This window comes from Passer domesticus, chromosome 3, assembly GCF_036417665.1.
Source record: "Passer domesticus isolate bPasDom1 chromosome 3, bPasDom1.hap1, whole genome shotgun sequence".
Classification (NCBI taxonomy): domain Eukaryota; kingdom Metazoa; phylum Chordata; class Aves; order Passeriformes; family Passeridae; genus Passer; species Passer domesticus.
In genome coordinates, this window is record NC_087476.1 from 24,384,124 (window position 1) to 24,408,335 (window position 24,212).

Here is a 24,212-nt window from a genome sequence, read left to right on the forward strand (position 1 = left end):
ACTATTTTGGTGCTGGTCTGTAACCATAACTCTATCACAAATGCAGAAAGCAGAAGTTATTTTGATAAGAGTTTTGATCCTATGAATTTGATCTGAGCCCCCCACATAGAACACAGATCCACAGGGTGGTCATTTCTGTTCAATACAAAGGGAAAAGGAAAAGAATAATAAATATCCGTTTTTAAAAGGCATCCTACTGGAGTGGGGCAGGGGAATGTGGGTACTTCCAGCATCCTAGAGACCCCGTCTTTAAATAATTTCTTTAAAGATGCATCCCAGCCCCCAAATCTCACCCTGTATTAATAATGTCCCTTAACTATTGGTGGCCAATAAGCAATCATAAATGCTGAATATTTTCTGAATATAGAGCAGTGTAATAGTAGAAGGAATGAGCATTACCTCTTGCAAGAGTGGCCTCTTGCCTGGTGGTGGGTTTACATTTCTTCAGGCAGACTTTATTCAGAAAGCTGATTTGAAAAGGAAAAACAACTGCCTGTATTACACATCTGCACTTGTGTTACCATCTCTATACTGTCAGCCTCTTCCTAGTGTAATAGAAATAATATTTGAAATTGAAGCAAACAACTTATAAAATCAAACAACTTTAAATAGCTTATGGAGGATACGAATTAGATCCTAAACAACATTTAGGAAGGTATTTAGAAATGGGTTATATGCTAATGGAAAACATCATAACAAATAAATGATAGATTCATTATATTAGATTCATGATAATAGATAAGATTTTATATAGGAAATACTTTTTGAGACTTGCCTGTTTTCCTGTGCTACCAAAAGCCTGATTGCTGAAGTTTGGCCCAGAATTTGCATTACTGTCCTGAGGGGTTGTTTCAGAGTGCTAGGTGGCACTGGAAAATGTTTCCTGATCCCCAGCTGAATATATCTTCCTGCTCTGATTTTTTTCCCCACTGGTTCTGTGGTGTGGACCAGTGAAGCCACAGGGAGATACAAGGAGTGCTGCCTGTTCAGATCAGCTGAAAAAAACCCCACAGTCCCTTAATACACCTTCCGATGAGTTTTACCTCTTTAATGAACTCCTCCTCACATACTTCAGATTTTTTATGCTTTCCTGAAGCTGCAGGATTCATTCTTTACTATTGCACAATTTTAGTTCTTTATAAACTTTTCTCCATCATTATTGTAATGCTTTCTCTTAGGCACAGCGGTGTCAGATTTATTTTTGGTTTGCTTACTATTACCAACATATCTAGACAACTTTAAAGAAAAAGAGACCTGCAATGGTTTTTATGATGTTGAAGTGCTGTTCTGCAGCAGAGTGTTCTACAGGAATGGTGCAATATGGTATGTAGTGCTTTGTATGGAATCATGCATCAACAGATAGTATAGGTGATAAAAAGTCTGAAATTGATCACTGGGTGAACTCTGGTGTGTTAATGAACCTGTGTTAATGAACCAAGCTTTGTTTTTTTAAAGAGATTCTCCACCCCAAAGGAACAAATATCGTGGTGATTTTGTGGTTAGAAGGCTATTTGCTACTTTGTCACATTTGAGGTGTAGTTTAGGATTTGCTTACAAGTTGTGGGGACTGTATTAAAGAATATGGTCTCATTAGCTTTCCCTTTCTTCAGCATCATGTCCTTTTCAATTTTAAGGCTATTTAGTTTAATTTAATATTGTCTTTCATTGCAGTACTTGCTGCATGTTTTTTGGGAATGCTTTTAGAGAATTAGGGCTTGACAAGGTGCAGTGATATTTATACCCATTTATGTACATTGAAGCACGCAATGGATTATTTTTGGAGATAACAGATAGATACTGAGACTGTTGCCTTTATATTGGTTTTCTCTAACACTAGAAGTGAACTTGTCTGGCTGTAATAAGAAAACTTCACTTTCATAACAGGCAAAGAAATTTAATTGTTTTTGTAGATTTGCACACCATAAGCTCAAGGGCTCTAGTGTATTTTATCACAGTTGCAGTTGACTGATGGAGATTAACCTCATGCTAATCACTGTAAATGTAAAACCTTCTGTCTCAGATGGTGCTTACTACAAAGATTACAAATGTACTTTGTTCATATGAACAATAAGGTTTTTTTAGTTGTTTTGAAGCCTTTGTAAAATCTGACAAACCAATACATGACTTTTGACCATCTATAATATTTATGGTGCACTTTCAGTCATACAAGATATTCTGCTCCTAAATTTGGACAGAAAGTGGAAATATATTCCAAATTGACAGCATTTAAATCCTCTAAAGCATCAAATTTGTGAAGTAATAATATTGTTAGCATTTTTGTAAGTGACTCTTCAAATATTTTAGTCTCTGTCATGTGTCTTGCTTAATGAGATGGATATTTAAGACAAAAAGAATAATAACAAAAAAGATTGTTATTCTGGAGACTCATATAAGGAGTAGAGATATAAGGTATACTTTACATTTAGTTCTGAATTTAGCGCAGTAATAATATCTAGCCTTGTTAATGGTGTGGTCTTCTGTCTCATGTTTTGGGAGGATCTAGTGCAAGATTAGATGAGTTTTCCGTGACAGAATACATGACAGAATATAACCCAAGTCCACCCTGTGCTTTCTTTTCGCTTTAGAGAAAGTAAGAGCAGTACATCTGACCTCGCATAAGTATTTTCATTTAAGTACTCTGTAAAAAATTTGATGACATTTCTTCACTGAAATCAATGGAAATCTCTGAGTGAAAATCTCAGAGGCCCCTCTGGTCCCAGAATTTCCATCCCACCTCTCCCCCCCTCAGCAGTCATAATTGGTTTGGGCAGATACAACACTACATTGTCCCCCTTTGGTCTCAGTGAGCCACGGACACGCTGGTCAGGGTCAGTGGCTGTGACCTGAGCACCTGCTGCCACCACTGCAGGCAGTGTTCACCAGAGCCTGTGCAAGTGGGAATGAGCTACAAAGGACTAGTCCCAAATTGCTAGAGATTGAGGGATTAGTCTTTCCTGAAGGTGATACTTGGGCCCAGAAAAGCTGCTGTCATGCATATGAGTGTTTCTGAGGGGTATTTTTATTTTATGAAGGCTGTCACAGCTGGAAAACAGTAGTTAGGCTAAAATGATGCTTAGAAAGTGATGCTTCCACTGTCTCCTTTATTGACAGTGGAAAATGCACTGGATCTCTTGCATATGCATGTGTGCGGTCTTTAGTAAAATCTTCACTGGGAGAAAACCTCTAAAATGATTTCAAGGTCTTGTGCAGGTAATCAGACATTTCTGTTATACGGCCATTATTAGTATTACTAGATGGTATATGAGGTACTAAAAAAATTAGGCATTTTTATAATATAAAAGCTATTAAAATATTCAGCTGCAATCACTGCCAGCCTTTCATAGTGCCTACATTGGCAGAACCTTAGTTTGCTTGTAATGCTTGGAAGTTTATTACTTATTCATCAACATCTTAAATTAGACAGCCTCAGTATCTCAGCTCTCTGTAGCAGGGCATGTTGATTAGTGTTTCTAGAAAGATTTGGCATAAGTTAGGTTGATGCTGGCAGAGAGAGGTGGGTAGCATATGTAGTGCATTATCACTATACGTTTTCAGTGTTGACAGGAACAGAAGGAAGCTGACATAACACATCTTGATAAGTAATACTGCTATTACCAGTGTCACTTTTTATCACCAGCTATGCAAAACATTGACCTAGGACTCTGATTTGATGTTAAAATAACATTGGCATGTATTGACATATATCTCATATTGATTTTGTTGTGACGTTCCTTGGCAGGAGTATTATTGCATATTGCTTCAGTTTGCTTGTTAGCATTGCCCTTAATATCTCCTTCAGAAGGCAGTAGTTATTTTTGTGCCTTTTTTCCCTCCTAGTGACAAAGATAGTACTTATTGGTTTGGATATGAAATGGTTATAGGTAATGTTTTCATATGAGAGGCTGTCAAACAATTAATTTCATTGCCAGAAATTCAAGCAGTGAACAGATTCAATGTCATTCAAAGATTTTTTTTTTTCAGAATACAAATCTATTTTTGATAATTCCATCAAAATTTGATGTCTGGAACAGTATACTTTTTCTGTTAAAAATGGAATTTTACTATTACTTATGTAATGATTGATGCATCTTTAAGATGTGCCAATCATTTGATTGCAATTTAGAGTTGATTAGAGGTTGCTAACTTCTGAATGTGAATGACTGGTATCGAAATACTACGCTGATCTAGGGGAGGTACTCTGGAAAACAACATGTTGCAAAGTGCATAACCTTCCAAAGTACAGGAAATTTAGGGTGATATAACTGGCATGGACTCTGAATGGGTGGTGGGAACCTGAGCTGTGAGGCATTTGCTTGCACAGGTTCATGATGACTTAGCACTCTAGATCTCGCTGGAGTTCATTTGGCCGTAGACTTTTATTTTCACCATGTAGGTACTATGGGAGTGTATAGAAAGTGTGGGATTTTGTCTAGGGCACAAACAGCTCAGCAGTACATATTTAGACAAAAAAGATCTTTTGTCAGGACTGAGAGTTTTTTACTAGAACCTGTAACTCATGAGAGGTGGGACCACAATGGCTCTTAGTCCCGTGTTGCCTTTGCAGGACTCATCTGCAGGTGCTGTGCGGTGTTTTGTCCATGCACACAGACACATCCCCACTAAAACTTGGAGGACCATTTTTAAAGGAAAGGAGGCTGGTCACCATGTGGATGGGAGCCTCTTTGGTGTAGAGGATGAGTCATTTGGCTAGCACAGAGCTGTGCTCTGCTTATTAAATTAGGTGACGTGTTACACAATTAGCCTGTATTTGCGTGGCTGGTGACCCAGACTGGCTCAGGTCTCCCGAGCTCTGGAGCTTAGGAAGGATAATTTGGATCTATGTGTAGTAATCACCCAAGAAAGTTGTGACCCTGGAGTGGTGAAGCTGTCTCGGGAGCCACGAGGAAAAGCCGGCTGTAGAAAAGCACCCAAGCCCCAGCCCTGGAAGCGGTAAGGATCGGACACGGAGCCACGGGGGAGCAGCTCGCCTTGCTCGGCATTCTCAGCTGTGACTCTTTCCAAATTTAGGCCTCTAAACTGGGTATCAGTTTCTTACGAGAATGAGGGTATGAAAGCTGCCCCGCTGGATCAGCCGGAGTGCCAGCAGTGCAGAGTCCTGTCTCAGGCGGTGCCTGAGAGCTGGCACCTGGAGAGCAGCGGGACAGAGGGGCCGGCGGCACCAGCTGAGCTCCCGGCTCTCCATCTGCGAGGCAATTACAGCACTTCATCATTAGGCACACAGCATGCCAGTCAGTTTCTCCTAATGAAAGTCCTTCATGTTGTTTAACTAATTGAATATTCACTGGGCCAGAGCAGGGACCTAAATTGTCCTTCCCATTCCCATGTTCTGATCAACAGCTAATCCTTAGCTGCTTCTACATTGCCCTAAATATTAAATATTTATATGAATGTGGTTTTTTTGTGAAATTTCTGTGTGTTCGTTAAATGAATCCCTCTTTGCTGCCTGATACTCACCTGGCATTTAAACTTTTTTTCCTTAAATATTCTGATTATTGGCTTTCCCCCCACCCAATGATTCAATTTTCCTCAGAAAATTTCAAGAAGCTTTTAAGGGTTCCCTGCATTCTGAACAGAATTTGCATGTTTGAAAATCTCTTACATTTGATGTCAAAATCTAATAGCAAACCAATTCCTGGTGACTTTTTTGTGCACCTTCCTCTGCTGTTACATGAGTAAATTACATTCTTTGCATATTCTTCAAAGATGTCATGCCTCTATTTTATTTTATTTTAGATTTAGTTCTTCAATAATTATATTGTCATTTTGTAACAAGAATGAAAAAGCTTTTGCATTGAACTAGCTCTCATTAGGCTCTCAGAAGTTGTGTTTGGTAATTTAGTGAGTGCATTGTTATGATTCCTGGAAAACTGTGCAGTCAATGTGAACAGAGAAGAAACACGATGCTTTAACAGAGGGTTTATCTAACTGATCAGTTGCAATGATGAATGCAGTGTATAAGAATTCTTTCCCAGAATATGCTTCCTAAGTGTGTATTTGTGTAACAGATGTTTTAAGGTGGTGACAAACAGCAAAGAAAAAAAAGGAAACATAAAAAGAAGATAAATATCTTAGAAGTGATGGAGAATTCAATGTTGCTGACTAAGAAATACTGAAAAAGAGTTTTTCAGGATGTTCCAGGCTTGTTTTACCAGGTATGAAAGGCCACATGACTGCAAATGCTTGACTAACGCATTAAAATAAGTCATCCCCTCTTAGCAGAGACACATTCTCATGCTACCCAGGGAAGAAGTAAGGGTAGGCTATTTAAATAAATCCATTTGCACCACAGTATTTTATTTATTTTCCAGTTGTGGATGTCCAGCAGTACCTAGATGATTGATTCACTAGCTGTACCTCCACTGACAGATAATAACCTTTAAAAATAGTCTTGCAATCAGATGCACAAGTTCCAAAAGAGATAAACTAATTTTGGATGAGAAAACAACTTCTGAAGTGTGCCCCATTGGGTTGAATTAGGGTTGAAACAAGCTGATCATATAGAATTTGGTCTTCTGAAGTGATACAGCATAATTCTTATAGAACTGTTCCTTTCATTAGTCTTCATGGATTGAAGTGTATTTTTAAGTAGCAGGTGCAAATGTATGAAAGCCTATTTTATTTTTATTTTGATGTAATCTCAAAAACATAATAAAATCTTGCTGAAGTCTAATTTTTTTTCATAAAAAAATCCATTAAGCTGTAGAGTTTCATGCGAGCAAGGCCTAGTGTATTGTTATAGGACAAGTATATAGTCTTCTGATCTAGCTATTTGCAAAAAACAAATCCCACATTCTTGACACTTCACCTCCACCCACATAACATTCTCCTTTCTTTCGTTTGAACACACACACACACACACACACACACACACGCGCGCGCGCACAAAGACTCTCACTTGCTACAGAAACCATGCCAAAGCCTTTTAATCCTGAATACTCTATTGAATGTTGGAGGTTCTAGTAAATTTGGAGTGAAAATGTGATGACTAAGAATTGTTTGATGACTCCTATGTAGCAGACAAGGAATTCTTAAGCAGACCTCATTTGGGTCACTGTCTATAAACAAAAATCACTGTCTATAAACCTTTTTGGCTGTTGAATTTTGCCAAGAACAGCTGTGGGTCAGTACAACCTTAAATCTTGTGTTTATTTAGCATTAGTGTGGAGCCAAACAAAAACGTCTGCCAATTGCTTCAAATCTGTGACTGTGTGCATTTCTCATATGCATTGTTTTGGAAGAGGAATAAAGGCTGAAGGCAGATCAAATGTGCAGATCCTTCACCTGCAGCCTTCTGGCTTGTTTGTGACCATCAGGTGCTGCAGTGGCTCTTGGCTGCTTGCAGGCAAGAGGCAGGTTCCAGTGAGTGCTGCAAAAAAACCCTGCCACCTCACAGTTACCTAAAGCTCCTTTCTTGCTCCACAAATCCTTCTTCCAAGGCCTTAGTGTCAGGATTTTTGAGTCAAATGCTTCTCCAGCTCCTGCAGGTTGTAGCACCATTATAACATTTAATAACTGTGTCTGACAATTCTGACTAGGAAAATACTTTAGCAGAAGGAAAGTTTCAACCTTTGGCAGTGTGTTTTCTGATGCTAATGGTGGAAGACCTCTTTCAGATCTTATGCTGAAAAACACATCTGAGAAAGAGACATTTGAAAATAGTCTAGTAGCTGGGTCATTCATCAGCACTGTAGGAAACGTGGGGTGAGTTTATTCTTGTCATTCAGAGAAATGTATTCAAAAGCAGTTCTGTCTATCCATTCTGGTGCTTCCACCAATCATTCCCTCCTGGATTCAAGGCACCATCCAGATAAAATGAATGAAGCCGGATATGTTCTGTTAAAAGGCTTTGTTTAAGCAAACTGACTTTTTTTTTTGTGTGGAAGAAAATACTTAAATGAAAAATTTAAATAGTGCACTAGTGCACTGAAGAACTGCAAAGGAGATGGGATCTCCTATGTATAATGGCAATACAGAGTTTGTTGAGGAAACATGCAATAAAACACAGCATCTGACTCCTACTAAAATGAAAGCCAACCTTTTCAATTAGTGGAATTTCATAATCTACTAGTATATTTGGTAATTTTATAAAAGAATCTTTCTTGGAAAGCAGAGTAAAAGTAATTCTTTTAGTACAAGAGGTCTTCCCAAAAAACAACTTCATTAATTTCCTTAACTTTTAAATTCTTTTCTTCATGCCGATTTCTGGCTAGTTAACAACAAGACCTTATAGACAGGGCAGATGCAAAGTCAGAGACTGGAGCTGAGAGACAAATACTGCATGAGGGAACAACTTTTTGGGAGAGCACATGTCAGTGATTACACTTGCTTTGAGAGTCAGAGAATGGGTGTTTTAGGGAAGAGGACTGGGCTTGTGGGTATATCTGCCTTTTGCTCTTCTTGGGTGCCTAAGCTCTCCCCTTCACCTGTAGTCTGCTGTAATCAAAACCTCACCTGGATAGCTGTGGCCAGACTGAGCTCCTCATCACTTTTTTCCTGAAAAAAAGAGCTGTAGTCAATGGGAACATAAAGTCCAACACTATGAAAAAGAATTTGACATAAATAGTACAGCAGTGCCTTTTTTTGGTAAAAACTGAGTTTATTTTAAAATAATCCAAAGATTTAGTGAAAAGTGTGCGTAATTAAAATTTTATCGGATTGCCAATACATTGCTGTTAGGATGGTCTTGGTACATGACCTAGAGTTTTAGGGGTTTTAGTTTTTTTTTTATAATTTGAGACTAGCTATGCTTCTGTGTTATGTAAAGTAATTAAGCTGTTCAGAAGACATTGATTATGAACCTTTCACAGATTGCGCTTTGTGCAGGCAGATAGGAGAGCTTTATTAAAAATGCTTGTCATTTCTTAATATTGTTCACAGGACATATAATCTCTGGGATAAAGAATACTTGCAAGAGTCATTTGCTGATGCAGAACAAGGACTTTTATTAAGTCCAAATCTGTTTATTATCTGTAAATCTTCTAAGCTGTCAAAACATTGGATGAAAAAATAATGCATGAGTTATAGGGTCTTTTCTGTTGAATTTAAATGAAGGATATATATTTGATGTCTGGTTTAATGATCCCTGCTCTTGAAAATTAAAACCATGACTGATATCTTAACTAACAAAATGATAACTGAAATGCTTTCACTTTTTAAAACTTTATATTAACATCCTATTTTACTTAATTTGAATTTCAGTTTCAATCTTCATCTAAGATATTTTTCTTCCCTTTTCAAAGCAAAGATCAAGTTCAAAAACTCAGAATCATACTTGTTTCCATTCAGTTCTTGGCTGAAATTTGACTTATTTCAAGTAACTTTAAGAGAAAATGGCCCAAAGTTATAACAAAATTTTTAAAATTATCATTTCTTCTGAAATTCTCCTGTAGGATTCTCCTCAATCTAGACATTTTAGAGCACTGCAGTAAGCAAGGGATGTTTTCCCTGCATCTGTCAGCTCTGCTTTTGGGAGATTGCAGATTCATCTCCTACTAAGGCAAAAGGAGCAAAAGTCTCTTTGAATGGCTACAAAATTTTGGGCTCTAAAACCTAGAGTCTGAAGAAGAGCTCATATGTCTTTAGCTAATGAAAAGCACCGCACAAGAGAACCTTGACTTATGAACGCTCCTAACGTCATCAAAATGCTAAATGTCCTTTACAGGAGGGGGACAGAATCTATCCTCTGTAATTTATATCAGGAATGTCACTTAATGCACAACTTGAGGGTAATCATCTCTCTCTGGTGATGGGGATGGTTTAAGAATCTTATGAAATATACTGGAATTACTGCCAGGGCCAGCCTTGATTGTACTGAATTTATTTTGGGGTATTATAGGAGATACAAGCTTGGAACTGTTTTAAGGTGACAAAAATACTTATAAAATCTCGGATATTGTTGTTCTGTCAGTACATTAATTCAATTGCTTCTTTAATCTAAAGCTATGATTATTACATTCATGTCTTCCTCCAGTTTCCTAGAATGAAGATACAACATGACAGTGCAAATACAAAGGAATTAAGTACTGAACCTACATTGCTTCTTACTACCTGCAAAAGTGTTTTCCATTGCATTGTCACCTGTATTCTAATATTGGGAACTTCTGAAGAAAGCATCTATAGACAGCATGTAGATTTTTGTTAATTTTTTACAATACTTTGTGCCTCTGATCCTTTTAGTTAGTTTGTTGCATCTATGGAAAGAGTGGTTTTTACACATTTCCAACTGAAACACCAAAGTATTCTTTGTAACACTGTCAGGGTTTTGCCTAAATTTGGGAGACTCTTCTATAGAGCCCTGACATTAGTAGCATACTTGTCATGAAGTGTTTTCTCACTTCCCAGATTTGTTGTCTAAAGAAATTATGCTTGTTCTTGGTGCAAAATGTACAGTAAGCTGTTCTCCTACAGTTCTTCTATTCTTTCTCCTACACTCTAAAATATCTGAGGAATGGTACATGAATGTATTTAGTGAATTATTATGCCAAAGTGGAAAAGTAACATTTTTTTCTTAAATGAGACACTGTCAAGTTTGCATATATATATATATATATATATACATATATATAAAATGTAAAATTATTCAATAAGTAAAAATAAAGTTATTTAATTGGAACAAGTGTAACTATTCTTCTCAATATATAAAGTCATATGAAAATAACCCTAGCACTGTCAAACATGCAGTATTCTTGATATCTGAGAAAGCTCAAGTTGAATGTTTACAGACAGCTGCTTTTAAATGATTAACACAGAGAAGAAAACAAGATTCTAAGTTTATTATCATGCCCTCCTGTGAATGTGCAGAAGAAGCCAACAGCCATTCAGCTTTACCTTATTGTTTGCTAGTAGCTGAGTGCCAGAATAATTACTCTTTGTAGCCAGCATTCTTCTGGGCCCACACAGACCTACTCAGAAAATAGCTCATTAAAAGGACCTCTGAAAGTCCTTGCTGAGGGGGAAAATATGACCTCTTCTTCAGTTTTATCATAGACATTTTGTTGCTGCTTTTTTCATGTTCATTTTAAATTTATCTTCCAACTGTGCTCTACATACTACAGGCAGCAGTCTGCAGAAGGAGGCATCTGAATTATCAACCCTCTGAGTTTTATTAGTAGGGGACAGGTAAGAATGCTTGTAGATGAGCTTGTATTGATTATTCATTAACTGTCTGGCAGAGGTAATTGCAAAGGGTGCAGCTTCTGATGGGAAGCCTATTGCTGATAATACAAGCTGAAATAATCAATTTCTTAGAGATTAAAATATTAACTGCCTTCCCCTATGTGTGCTTTGTTTAAAAGCTGAAAATTTAGCAGCAGATATTTCTGAAGTACTCTGTCTATCCCTAATGTACCCTCAATAAGAACTCTGTTCTCTTCTTTATGGAAGGGAGCTGAGGAATATGGGCTAGCTGGTGTTACAAGACTTTCACTGCTGTCTGCTGGAATGACAGTAGAAAAAATGATGTCAGATTAACTAGAAGCCCTCAGTCTGGTCATATATGGAGTAGATAAAGAAAAAGGTTTTAATTTGCCTGTGTTGAAATCTATGACAGCATTGCTTTTCTTTTTTCAAAATACCCTTTTCTGACTGATAAAAAAAGCTTGTTAAATCCAGAGGCCAAATGGTTTTTTGAATCTTGGAAAACATATTTGAGAGTATGTCATGATGCTTTAGTGAGGTAACACCAAAACATGAAAGATGTGCTATTGTCTGTCATTGGCTTGTGGGTGGCAGCTGTATTGCCTTTTGAAAATTTAACACAACTCTTAATTAATATTCTTTGGATCCCAGCTCCAAAAATATAGTTCTTCAGAAGTACTAGTACCCAGAGACATGTTGTAGCAGTGTGGGAAAGGAGATACCTATTGACGATTCTTATTTTAAAATAATAGTAATAGCAGAGTCCAAACACAGGAAAGAATCTGTGCTGCCAGAGGCAAATCACATCAGCCTTTACTTTCCGATTAAATAAAACTTTTCCAAAATATTTTAACTCTCAAAATTCCTTACTTTCTACAGTTTTAAAAAATGAAAATATTTTAATAAACTAAAGTGAATAAAACATCAAAAACTTAAACATACTTTTAACAAGTTTTGTTTAGCTGAGGACACAAGTAATAAATAAGGAATATTAGAGGAAAAGGAAACTTTTAGGAAATCAGAAAATCCAACTGAGGAGACAGCTGTCAGTGGAGACATGCATGTAGTAGCTGCAGGTCGTGTATGAGCATGTCACCACATTTTGGTGTTTTGATGAGAGCAGCTGAAGCTGGTTGGTTGTATTGGGGCAGGAGGTAATGAAGGACCTGTTAACCTGGGGCATGGTGGTGGGAACATTGAATCCTAGAGAGGTAGCTGCAGTCTCTGGGGGTAGTGTTGGAAACTGTCTTGTATCCTCTCCTGGAAAGAATTTTCTGTGCTGAAAGTGCTGGCAGTGAGAATGAATTTGAACCTGAAGCTTTAGTCCTTCAGGTTAGGGGACAATTTTTTGTAGAGTAAATGCTACTGTTAACAGGTGACCATGGTACAAAGGGCCATGGTTGTTCATTTCTTCCTGTCAGACTTGGATGACTGGGGTGTTTACAGAGTGTTGGAGTGTTTTGTATAGAGTTTCTCTGGGGAAACACAGAGAAAATGCTGTTGTGAAACAAATGATGTTGTGTTTGCCAAAATATTGCTGAAGTGCTCTTGCTAACAGCAGGTTTGCCCCAAAGCACTGAGAGCCCTGCCATCCAGCATGTCCTCATAAGGGTCCATGAGGGATTTCATACACAGCTGTTAACCTGAAGAAGTTTGAAGTGTAACTCTTCTGCTGAAGTGAGGCTGTACCAGTCCTGCTTCAGTTGCATCTAAGAAAACCAGCAAAGCAGTGCTTCAAAACTGAGCAGAAACCTTGCACAGGTGGGAAATGCTCAATCTCATCTGCTGTATCCAAATCACTACCAAACCTCTAGGGAGTAAGACCAGATACCTTGTGTAACTCATGCAAGCTAGAGAAGCGCATATAGAGATGCAAAAATTTCTAGTTGCTGTAATTGGAAAATCAGCAGTCTAATCACAGAGTTAAAATGTTATTAATTCCCTTTTTCCTGACAGGAACTAGTTGAAGGAAACACTTCTCAAAAACAACACTTATACAAACTCTTTTGCTAGTCAAGATATTAAGAGAATGAGGCTGTTGTTATTAAAGCAGATAATTTTTCACAGGGTGTGTTTGGTTACTCAAGCAGCTTTCTCAAACCCTCAGCTGGAGGGCTGGAGCCACAGCCCTTTGTGCAGAAGTAGAATGCTTTACTACGATGCCTTTGGCTTCTTAGAGAGTGAGCTATATGTGTAATCCTGCAGTCTTTGTCTGTGTACAGCAGATACAGGGGGGGTTCAACTTGTTCATTGCTGATTCCAGTGTGTCCTGGTGGTCTTGGGCTGATGCTTGGTATTCTGAATTTATAATTTTATTTTGTATTCAACTGGACCACTAATCCCACTAATCTTCAATCTGTTTTCTCTTAGCACCTCCTCATTGTACTGTTCACCCAAGTGCACACAAACTCTCATGTACATGGGATTTATGGTGTACAGACATACACTTAAAGTCCAAATGGTCCCATTATTGCAGCTCATTCCCAATGATCTCACAGCTGAAAGCAACCTAGACAACTTTCTCATTTCTACCTCTTTTATTTTCTGTGTATTGTTATGGAAGCTGCCAGAATCTTCAGCTGTTTACAGGAAAGTGGATGATGGTGGTGGTGGGGCTTACCCTGTGCTTTGGGCCCACTTGAAACTACTGTCTTTGTTAACAGTTTACTTGTTACAGCACATCCTATATCTAAATTTGATGGTGTTTGATATGTTTTAAGTATGCCACATACTGGCTCTTTGCTTGTTCTGTTATCCTTAATAACTTAATTGTAAGAATGTAACCAAGGTTACATTCTTGTAGTGAATAACAACTTATTATTAATGGTTTGTGCTTGTAACCCTAAGGCTTCTATTCCACACTTGCACTTTCAAGGCTTTTGCTATTATCTTGTCCTTGTACTTTTGGAAGCATCTTTTAAAATCCCTTGTTTTTCTTCAACAGCCTTCAAGCTATGATAGCATGACTTGTAGTATTAGCACATATATATCCTTTTTCTGGAGTCACTCTGTAGTTAATCCATTGTACAAAATTAATGGTCTGCTAGGAGATTAGCTCAATTGGTTTAAGCATATGCTAAGAATGCCAAGGCTGTGGGTTCAATCCCTGGCCACTCACAACACAAAAAATGAGTTGGACTGATTGATCCTTATGGATCCCTTCCAACTCAGACTATTCTGTCATTCTATCAATAAGAAGGCGTAGTTTTCAACACATGCAGGGGTATGTGCAGACACAGCTGTCATGCTGGGCACCAACTGCTTCCAAAATGCACTGCTTGCAACAACACCACTGGTGTGTTCCCAAACTTGCTCTGCAATGTGTTTTTGGAAGGAGAGCAGCAGAGATGCTCACCTGCAGTGGCAGCACCGCTGGGCTTGGTTCTCCTCGGGTGTGGCAGGCAGGACTGGCAGTGCTCAGGTGTGGTGGCAGAATGTAATGTGAACGTGGTGGCACAGAGCCTCAGCTCTGTGGGGAGGGAGCAGCTCTGGCTGAAACCCCTCTGCCCCTCAACCACTCAGACATTTTGTGACACCAAAAGGCAAAATGATGTGTGATACTATAAAATTGAAGTTCCTTGCTAGCATCATCCCACAAGACTGATGTCTCAGCTGTGACAGATGTAAGGAGGGATTTATTTGTCCTCCCAGTGCTTGATTTGAAAATGATACCCTCTTATTGGTAGGCAGCTTTTGGGAAAACACAATGAGGGGAATTATGTCATATAGATTAATGAGAATGTGCTTTAAGGTTGCTGTGAGGGTAACAGCAGCATTTTAGGACTCTCTTACGGGGCTGAAATTGCAAGAAACTTGCAGGAAAAAAGAATAAATTCTAGTTTTCAATTTCTCACTGAGTAATCTTGTCAGAATTGTTCAAAAATGGACTGGAAAATCGGGATCTGTTTTGCTCTCTTCTATACTAATGGGATTAACCAGTGTGCAAGCTTTTTTGTTGGGCAGAGGTACCATGACATTGCATAAGCATATACTATGTATATCAGTTTTTAAATGTTTCTGTTAATGTGCTGGTGTGAATGCTTTACATGTGAAGGCATAAGTCCTATGACCTTGTAAGGACTCCACTTTCAAGGCAGATATTTTTCTTTATCTGCAGGCACTGGATTTGATCTGAAGTCTCACATTTCCCAGGAAGTCTTCTGACAATAATCAATATAAAAATATTTGATAAACAATCCACGCGCATGGATTAGACAGCACCAGTTTTTTGTTTTGTTTTGATTTTTGAAAAGTTTTTTTTTGCCTTCAAACTTTTTCAGTCTACTTTTGTCAGTCCTTGACTGCCTTCTGTGGAAGGCCAGATGGCGAGCCTGGCCATACTAGTGCAAAATCAGCAACAAGATTTCAGCTTAATTTCTGGTTGATCCACACAGCAAAATGAACAGAGGACAGCCAGAAGGAGGTGGTGATGACCTGCTGAGGGAGAAGTTAGGGGCAGTCTGGGTGTGGGACAGCCTTGCTGTGGTTTTGTACATGGGCGATGGACTGGAGCAACTTGGGATGTTACAACACAGTGTTTCAATGTGGGAGATGTTGCTTCTTAGGAAGTTTCAGAGTCTGAAAGCAAATAGGCAGTTTAAGGGTGTCAGTGACACTAGAAATACAATTTAAAGACCTAGATCATCTTAGGGTCTAATATTTTATGACCATTTCGTCACACTGCATTTAATTAAGTCAAGTAAGCATAACAGGCAAGGTATTTTACTTGCCCTTAGCAAAAGTAGGGAATTAAATGTTATTTTTACTTTTCATCAAACTTAGCTGCATATGTGTAGAGCAGTATCAAAGAGCAATTACAGTTGTATAATGTCTGCTGGGCTGAAGAGCTAATTAAAATGATGCTTGAAAAAAACCCACTTAATCTGAATGAGCGAAAAAAACCCACTTAATCTGAATGAGCTCTTGCATTTTGAATAATAGATTAAAATTTTTTACTATTATTCATTTGCTCTTTCTAGTGCTTTACACACATCACACATTAATTTTCAAAAGATACTTGTCTGCATTTGAGTGTGTGTTGATGTAATGAAAGAAGCACAAATGATTTGCTGAAGGTGATAAAATGGGCACATCATAAAACTTGAGGAAGCTTCTGGACCACAGTTATCCTTGGTAACTTTGGAAAAAACTTCATCTTGACTGTAATTTCATTCTTTTGGAATGAGTTTAGCTTTTTCCTCTGAAGTTTCACAGAGAGAAAGTTGGTGTTCAGATGATTATCTGCTGCTGTTTGTAAAAGGTTTTAGAAAAGCCAGAGATCATATTACACAATAAACAGCTAATCCACATTAGGTGATAGCTATAATGAGTCAGGATATGAAGACAGGCTGAAGATTCTTACACTTCATTCACTGATAATTCATTCTGACTAGATTTTTCTGTCTCGAGGAGGAGGCAATGTCTCTTTGTCGTTGACTTTAGTCTGAACATAGAAAAGGAGTTTAAGAAGAGATTACAGAACTCAGGCTGTGTTTCAGGATGGCCCCTCTCTCTAGCTGGGTGAATGGTGTTAGCTGTGTTAGCTGTGCTCTCTCTGAGTGTCAGAGCTATGTTTATCACTCAGGAATTGTGGGCATGTTTTTTGTGCTCTGGCCAAACCAGGGCTTCAGTCACCATGTTTCTATTTCTTGATGTACACACTTGTTAGTTTGCTATTATTTACTCATAATTTCCTTTTCTGTCCTTTAAACAAATAAATATCTTCAAAGGAAGAACTAGTTGTTTCTAGAATAAGGTTTTCTCGGGGTGTTGTTTTATTAATGGAATGCCTTACATTAACAAATCAGTGGAAGAAGTGGTAACGTGAACCAGCATATTGAATTTCACTTTAGCAATCTGTATTCCAGAAGGAAGTCCTGAGAAGCAGTCATTGACAACAGAACCTCTATTTAAATTACAAAATAGGCAGTATGCTGAATGCATATAGAGCATATGAGAGATTAAATAGAAGTGTTTGTTTGTGTTCATAAGGTAACCAAGACAATAAAAATGGGCTCTACAACTAAGGACTACAGAAGCTGTGGTAATGAAAACAGTAATTAATATAATTTAAGTTACTATCCCCAAGGCAGCTGTAAATTGATGGTATTAATTATGCAACAAACCTGTTTGTAAATTGATGACATAGGAGCTCATGGAAGTCATCTAGAATAAATTTTTCGTTTTGAAGCTTTTTGGCAATATATTATGCAGCTGTCAATAGACACCAATGGATATTCAAAGGTTATTTATATTAAACCCCATAATTTGTATTCTTCAAAAAAATGTGAAGGCTGCAGTTATAAACAATCTGTTATTTCATGTGCATTAGATTGATTATATAATATAAACCAGAATTCCTTAGTATTGAATTCAATAGATGCCACGTTTCGTATTTTTCTGCCACTGTATTGATTCAAGTGAATTCCAGCAGCAGGGAATGTATGATATTGAATTACCTCTGCTGTTACTACTGATTACAAAGAAAAGATGATAAGAAGTTTAATATATTTTTAAAATATATATTTGAATGTTAAGCTTTTTTCTTTATTGTTTACCTCTACATATCAGAGTGGCTATTAATAGATGTGATGAAGTGCTGGAAGTCCAGCCTGTTCATTTCTTTTCAGTTCTTCAAGGTTAGGAACATCAGCCAGAGAGAGAGAGATGGTAAATGAGAAAAGTATACAAAAAAGGTGCAAAAATCTTTTTCCTACCTTAAATAAAGAAGTAGTATGTAACAGTTCCTTCTGTTTCACATTGTTAAATGAAAATTTAAATTTTAAAATGTCACAGTATTTTTATTTATTTTTTAAAGGCATATAAAATGAAAATAAGCACTTAAAAATAATTTAAAGCAACAAATATTTCTCTTTTGTTTTCCCTCAGTGGCAATGTTTGTATTTTCTGGCTAATCATGTGATATTTGCTTGTCTAGGTTTCTGTGAAGCAGCTTAGATTGCATGACCAGTTTTACCAGCTGGAAGTACCTGTTTCTCAATTGCTATGAGTGAAACTAAGAGGAGCACAGTCCTGTCACTGCTTAGTGAAGTATCTAGCAACTTGAAACTGTCTGAAGTGCTGTAATTGTATTTGCTTGTGTATGCTTTCTAAATTCTAAAATAATATACATTAGGGGAATAAAAATAATGTCATGATTTAATGGCATCTCCCACCTGAAAAAGAAACCAAACATGTTTGTCTATTTTTATGTATTTTCCAATCATAGTTTTAGCTTGCAAGCAATTTTGGTGATTATTTCCACAATGTCTTTAGGCCAAAGACAGCAAGGTTTTCTTTGTGTGTTCTGTAATTTTTCCACCAAAGCAATAAAATTGAAAGTGCAGGGTAAGACACATACAAAATAAGGTGATATCAAGATATCTCCATTACTGTGCAACAGCCTGGAGCCTCTAGTCCAATTTTGTGTTTGTATTTCCTTGTTACAAATATGCAGATAAAATAGTGGGAGTTTAGCAATGTTGATACATTATATTGGAATTTGCCATAAATCCGTTTGTGTTTGGGCTTGCTATTTGCATGCTTATTCCCTCTCTTCCTTTTTCTTTTATGAGGAATATTTTTCCCTCTGACTCAAGAATATCCAGTGATACAGAACAGCTGCTGTCAAGTGTCAAAACAAGAGCATGACTAGAGGGTGAGGTAGAGGGGGAAAATGTTTTTAAAGACAACCAAGGTGGTCAAAGTCATCACCTGCGCTTCCTAATTAGAGAGAGAAGATGAAAGCAAAACGACAGGTCTTCAGGAAAGCACAGGGCATCTCTAGCTGATTTTGGTGTAGACCCAGGTAGGGTGTAAGACTGCAGTGAATTGTGTCAGCTGTGCAGAAATCACTGAAGGTGATGTGATGCTCCTGCCCCTTGAAGGCACTTTGGGTGCAGCAGGGGCTGGGCTGGAGGTGCATCCCTGCTGTGCTGTGGGGACTGGCAGCTGCTCGCCTGGGAGCATGTCCTTCAGGACTGAAGGTACTCAGCTGGCTTTCATCAGGCACAAGGACCAAGAGTTTATTGTGCTGGCTAATAATATTTAAAAATTGTGTTGTGTTATGAAAAGCAATGATCAGACTCAAGTACCTTAGCTCTGTCCTTCTCTCAGGAGATGTTGTTTCTCCTTCATGTAAAATAACAACCCGAGCTCCTGGCATGGTGCAGCATTTAGCTGTTATTCTTTCACTGTTGATTCAGGCAATGCATTATATATTCCAGTGCTTGGTCACTCGTGTGAAATGGAGGGGGAAGTAAAAATAGGAGAGCACCTTGTACCTGCACACCTGGATGTGTCTGCGAGAGCACAGTTGTTCCAAACTGTAGAGGAAAGAGCACTGGGAGCATTTCTACATATAACCTGCCTCTGTTTTGCCCAAGCACTCCAGGAGACAGCTGTCAGTAGAAGTAACTAATATTTGCCTAGAGTTTTTTAAAACTGGAAATCTGTGTCCATCATTTTAATGTTCCAGCCACAAGATGATCAAGTAATGTAAACCATAATTCTACTCTGTTCCATAATTGCTATTTACTTATGGATGCAAATTACAAAGAAGCATAATGAGAGTCATAGCTCTTCAATTTGTTTCACTTTAAACAAGCAAGCAAGCAAAAAAAAAAAAAAAAGAAGCTGAGGCAATAATCATGTTTTGCTGTGTGATTCAATACAGTTCAACCCTTTGCATATTAGATATCATTGAAAAGACAATTAACAGTCATAAGATTTACATAAGATATAACGAAGGAATATCAATGTACTTCATAGTTTTGAATCAGAAAAAATAATTTTTTACACCAAAAAATAGTGGGAAAATCAGCATGTTGGGTTCAGTGGTTTGGGGTGTGGTTCCCTCTATTTTCCTGGCAAAGGATGTGCAGTTCCTCTTCCTGATATCTGGCAAAGCAACTGAGAGTTTTATGATGATGTGGACTTCTTCTCCCTGTTCCATCTCCTGTGAAGGGGATTCAGGTGATCAGAGAGCACTGTGATAAAATCAAACATTTAGGTGAAATTGCTTTCATTTAGTCTCTCTTGTCTTTGGTGCATTCAGGCCCTATATACACAGTCCTACTAAGAGGGCAGCAGAGGGAGGGAGAAATAAACAGACAGAAAAGCAACTAGTTGGTGTATGTGGCTGGGAAGCCCAAAGAAAATGGAGAAGACAAATAAATTGCAATTTATTTCTGACACTGCTCAGAATTAGCTGCATTTGCATCAGAAATGTGAACATATTTTGCTTTTTTCCAAAGAAAAAGTTTTTCCAATTTGGTTTTAGTTAAGTAAATACTCTAGGGGCTGTAATTTGCCTGGATACACTGGTATAATTGAATATTTGTTCTACTAAAGTGGAGTTAAACAAAGATAAAATCAGCCTTGAAATGGATTAAATGTGGTTTCCTGATTTTGTTATGGAAAATTGAAATAATAACAAGCTATTAAACAAAAGTTCTGTCTGCTGAGCCATACCACTAGAATATAGAGAATGTTGATGAGTATAACCAAAGCAGTGTTTTGTCTGTTAAATAAAGCTTTAATACACGATTAACCAGTTAAAAAACCCTACCCAAACGATGACAGGTAGAGTTAAAAACATACATGTAAGTTATGTAGATTCATTATTTCATGTTATTCATATTATCTCAACTCTGATGAAAATTGTCTTTATTTGGGTAAAGAAGTTGAATTAATTTTGTGTTTTGTAGGTCTCTTCTCAAGAATCTGGGACCAAACCATTGACCTTCACATTCATACCATCCATTGGACAGCTTCCAACTCATTTTGAGGTTGTGGATATCTCTAAGTTCCTTGTGACAATTCCAGAGGAACCAAAGGATCTGAGCAACGAAAAAATTGTAAATAAGGTAGATTTATTTTTGCATTACTTTTTCCACTTCTTCAAAAGATAAAGAAAATTTTATTCTGAGCATTGGTGAACTGAAGCCCTTTCCCTTGAATAGTTTCTTGGCTTGTGCTTGGTTTAATTACCAAGATGTGGAATCATTGTGCAAGAGAAGGCGAGTGTCTGCTCAATAGTTTGCTTTGCCTTTGGCAGACTTTATATTGGAAGGAAACCCTTGATCATCTCAATTCTGTGCTCTGTCAGTCATGCAATGGCAGGTGAGGGGGATTTCTTCCTTTATGACAGCAAGGGTGGTGTGCAAGAAGTGTTATTACATGGGAATTGACCAGGAGTTGTTCACTGGATCCTGGTTTCAGCAAATGCCAGTGCTGTGGCTTCCAGAAAGGTGCCAATTCCTTTCATAGCTGCATGGTAATGTATCAAAGTGGAAGCGAGCTTTTGATTTTTGAAAACTGCTCCCTGTGATTTCCTGCAACAGTGAAGCCATTAGCACAACATTCCTGGCTCTCCTTCCTTTAGTCAACCCTTTGTTTATTTGTTTCCTGCCTCACAACACTTAATGTGTTATTTTACTCCATGCTGCTTGAAAGGCTACTACAGTCCTCAGGTTAATATTAGTGCTTACGGCAATTCTGCTTTTGTGTAACAGCTCTTTCCCTGGAACGTTGCTGGGGCTGCAGTTCTGGGTGCTTTTCCATGTAATAAACTTTTCACAGGAGTTCACAGCCCTCTGACCTGAACGTGTTCCAGTATTCAGTGATCTATCTGTTGAAAGAGGGGTTAGGTCTGGGCAAAGGATGGATGTATTTGAAGAGACATGCACTGGAATATTATCCCTGGGTGGTTTAACTCATTAGTTACATTTACAGCTGCCCAGTATTGGTTTTGTTATAAGTAATGCCCAGGGTAAAGCAGAATCAGGTCTTCCTGTCGTCCATCCCATGTGTTTCTCTATAGACAGAAGAAACTTCTTCTGGCAGTTGATGCAGCTGCGAGGCCTTCATAGCACAGACTTGTCCCTCTACTAAAATGTCTGGAACCTGAACAATGCTTTGTCAACCAACATCAGATAATCAAAATAACACTGTCAAACTCATAGTGGTGATATCCCCCTTTGTGGTCCAGTATTTTTACTAAGAACTGAACTCCAGGACTCATGGAGCTGCCAGTGAAGTGGAAATTTGTAATTACCATGTTCCTCAAGCAGCAGTCAAATATGAGCCCCATCTGGAGGCTTCCTCTTGCAGAACACAATGTGTTTATTCATTTACCTGATTCCTCTTCTGAGGGAAACATGATTTACAATAGCAGGTTCGATACTGCATGCTTTAATGATATGTGTGTCATGTGTGTAATCTGCACTATTCCTGCTTACACCCAAAGCATGCTTGAGAAGTGACATACTGGATGTGGAAATTGCAGAAAATACGAGGAACAATCGTGGTCTGTGCTGCGAAGCTTGAAAATACAGCAAAGCTCTCTGACCTCTGAGTCTGTTTGCTCTCTTCGAAGAATGCCTTGTCTTAAGGGCCTTTGTTCCCTCATTAATATGTATAGGTTTTGTCCCAGATTTGTCTGTCAGACTCCTCTGAGGAGCATTGTGTGCTCCGTGGATCCTGCGGTCGGGGCGCCTTCCCATCGTGTCTGGTGTAGTGCGGTCTGACAGCTCATTGGGCTCGGCTGCACCCTCCTTCCCGCTTCCCCTGCTGCATGTCTCGGCCACCGCTGTCTCAGAGCCCCCTGCTGCTCTGTGAGTTGCTGGGAAGGCAGACCCCACAGCACTGGGGCTCCCTGGGGAAGTGGCTTCTGCTGTGTACTCATGCCCAAATTCTTCATTTGCCTACTGCACTTTTGGTAGTGCAGAGACAGCCACTACCTAAAGCCAAAATTGCTTCACATTTTGGGGAACACAAATAAAATGCGGTCAATTGGAATATTTTTCCTTGTATCTTTTGCAGTCTGATGCAGTCTCTGATGAGCTGGTCTTAAAGAGTGGGGCCAAACAAGACTGTGTGTCCACTGTCTGTGCAGGCAGCACACAACCGGCTTTCCAGTCCCTGGGGTGTAATTCAAGCAAAGGAGAAATGCAGGAGAATGACCTTTTTAAGGCTGAGTTTATCCTGATTACGGACTCCGGTGATGAGGATGAAGTAGCTGCTGCTGCAAGCAACGTTCACCAGCCTTCCAATGGCTACAGTCCCATCAGTGCTCAGCTGCTGACCACATGCCACGTTTCCCCTGGCACCGAGGCACGGAAATCTCCTGGCGATGGGCACCTTCCAGGTGCTGCACTTTCCCACAGTACTACTGATCCACAGAACCATCAGGTAATGAGCTGTTTAGACTCTAGAGATAACCTTTGCTTTCTAAACCTTTCAGGATATGAAGCCAGTTTGTACAGCAGCTGGGTCAATTTGTTCTTTAATTAACATTTTAATTGGCCATTTCTGTAACGGTTGGACCTTAAGGAGGTGGCCCAACCCTTTTGACTTGCTGCCTCTCCACATGATTCGGGTGTGTGTGTGGAGCAGACGAGGCAGATCTATGCTTTCCTTTAAGAGCAGCTCATCATGACAGCAAGTTAATCAGGAAATGTTAGATTCCTAGCTAGTCTAAATTGGTAAGGTCATTGAAATCAATGGAGCCTCAAGATCATTTGAACCATTAGCATCAGACTTCCCAGACCTAGATTTTTTTTCTCCTCAGCACCTCTTGCAGTCATTTATGCAAGAGAAAGAAGTTGTAAAAATCCTATTATTCTGATTATTGGTTGGTACACCTGACTTTGCACAGGTGCAAAGAACTAATGAAGATGAAATTTCTATTTAATGTGGATCTTTATAGGTGCATTTATTGACTTATTACATTTTCAATTCTGCCTGGGGCATTTCCAAAAAAGAGTCTTTGAAATGTTTCATTTACAAAATGCATCCATCCAAACTACTGCATGAAAAGTTAATGTCTCCCATCTTGGGAAGAACACTGATCTATACTGAAGGGTGTATAGGCAATGGAAAATTCCACCTTTAGCAAAATAGCAATGTCCGTGCCACATGGAATAAATTCAGGAATTTCCTTTGACCTTGACTGGGTTACCATCACTTGAAAACACAATTCTTCATTGAGAATTTAAAAACAAATGTTAAGCATGGCTACTTTGTTTCTGAAAATGATTTCCAGGATTTCCTAT

General features: G+C 38.5%; 1 protein-coding gene across 1 annotated transcript in view; it reads left to right on the plus strand.

Annotated features, from left to right (window-relative positions):
• MLIP (muscular LMNA interacting protein) overlaps positions 1-24,212 on the plus strand; it is a 98,484-nt gene that overhangs the window by 20,587 nt on the left and 53,685 nt on the right. Inside the window, exons 2-3 of the mRNA XM_064412210.1 lie at positions 20,865-21,023; positions 22,981-23,349. Of these exons, the coding sequence (XP_064268280.1) occupies positions 20,865-21,023; positions 22,981-23,349 (528 nt within the window). The remainder of the gene's footprint in view (positions 1-20,864; positions 21,024-22,980; positions 23,350-24,212) is intronic.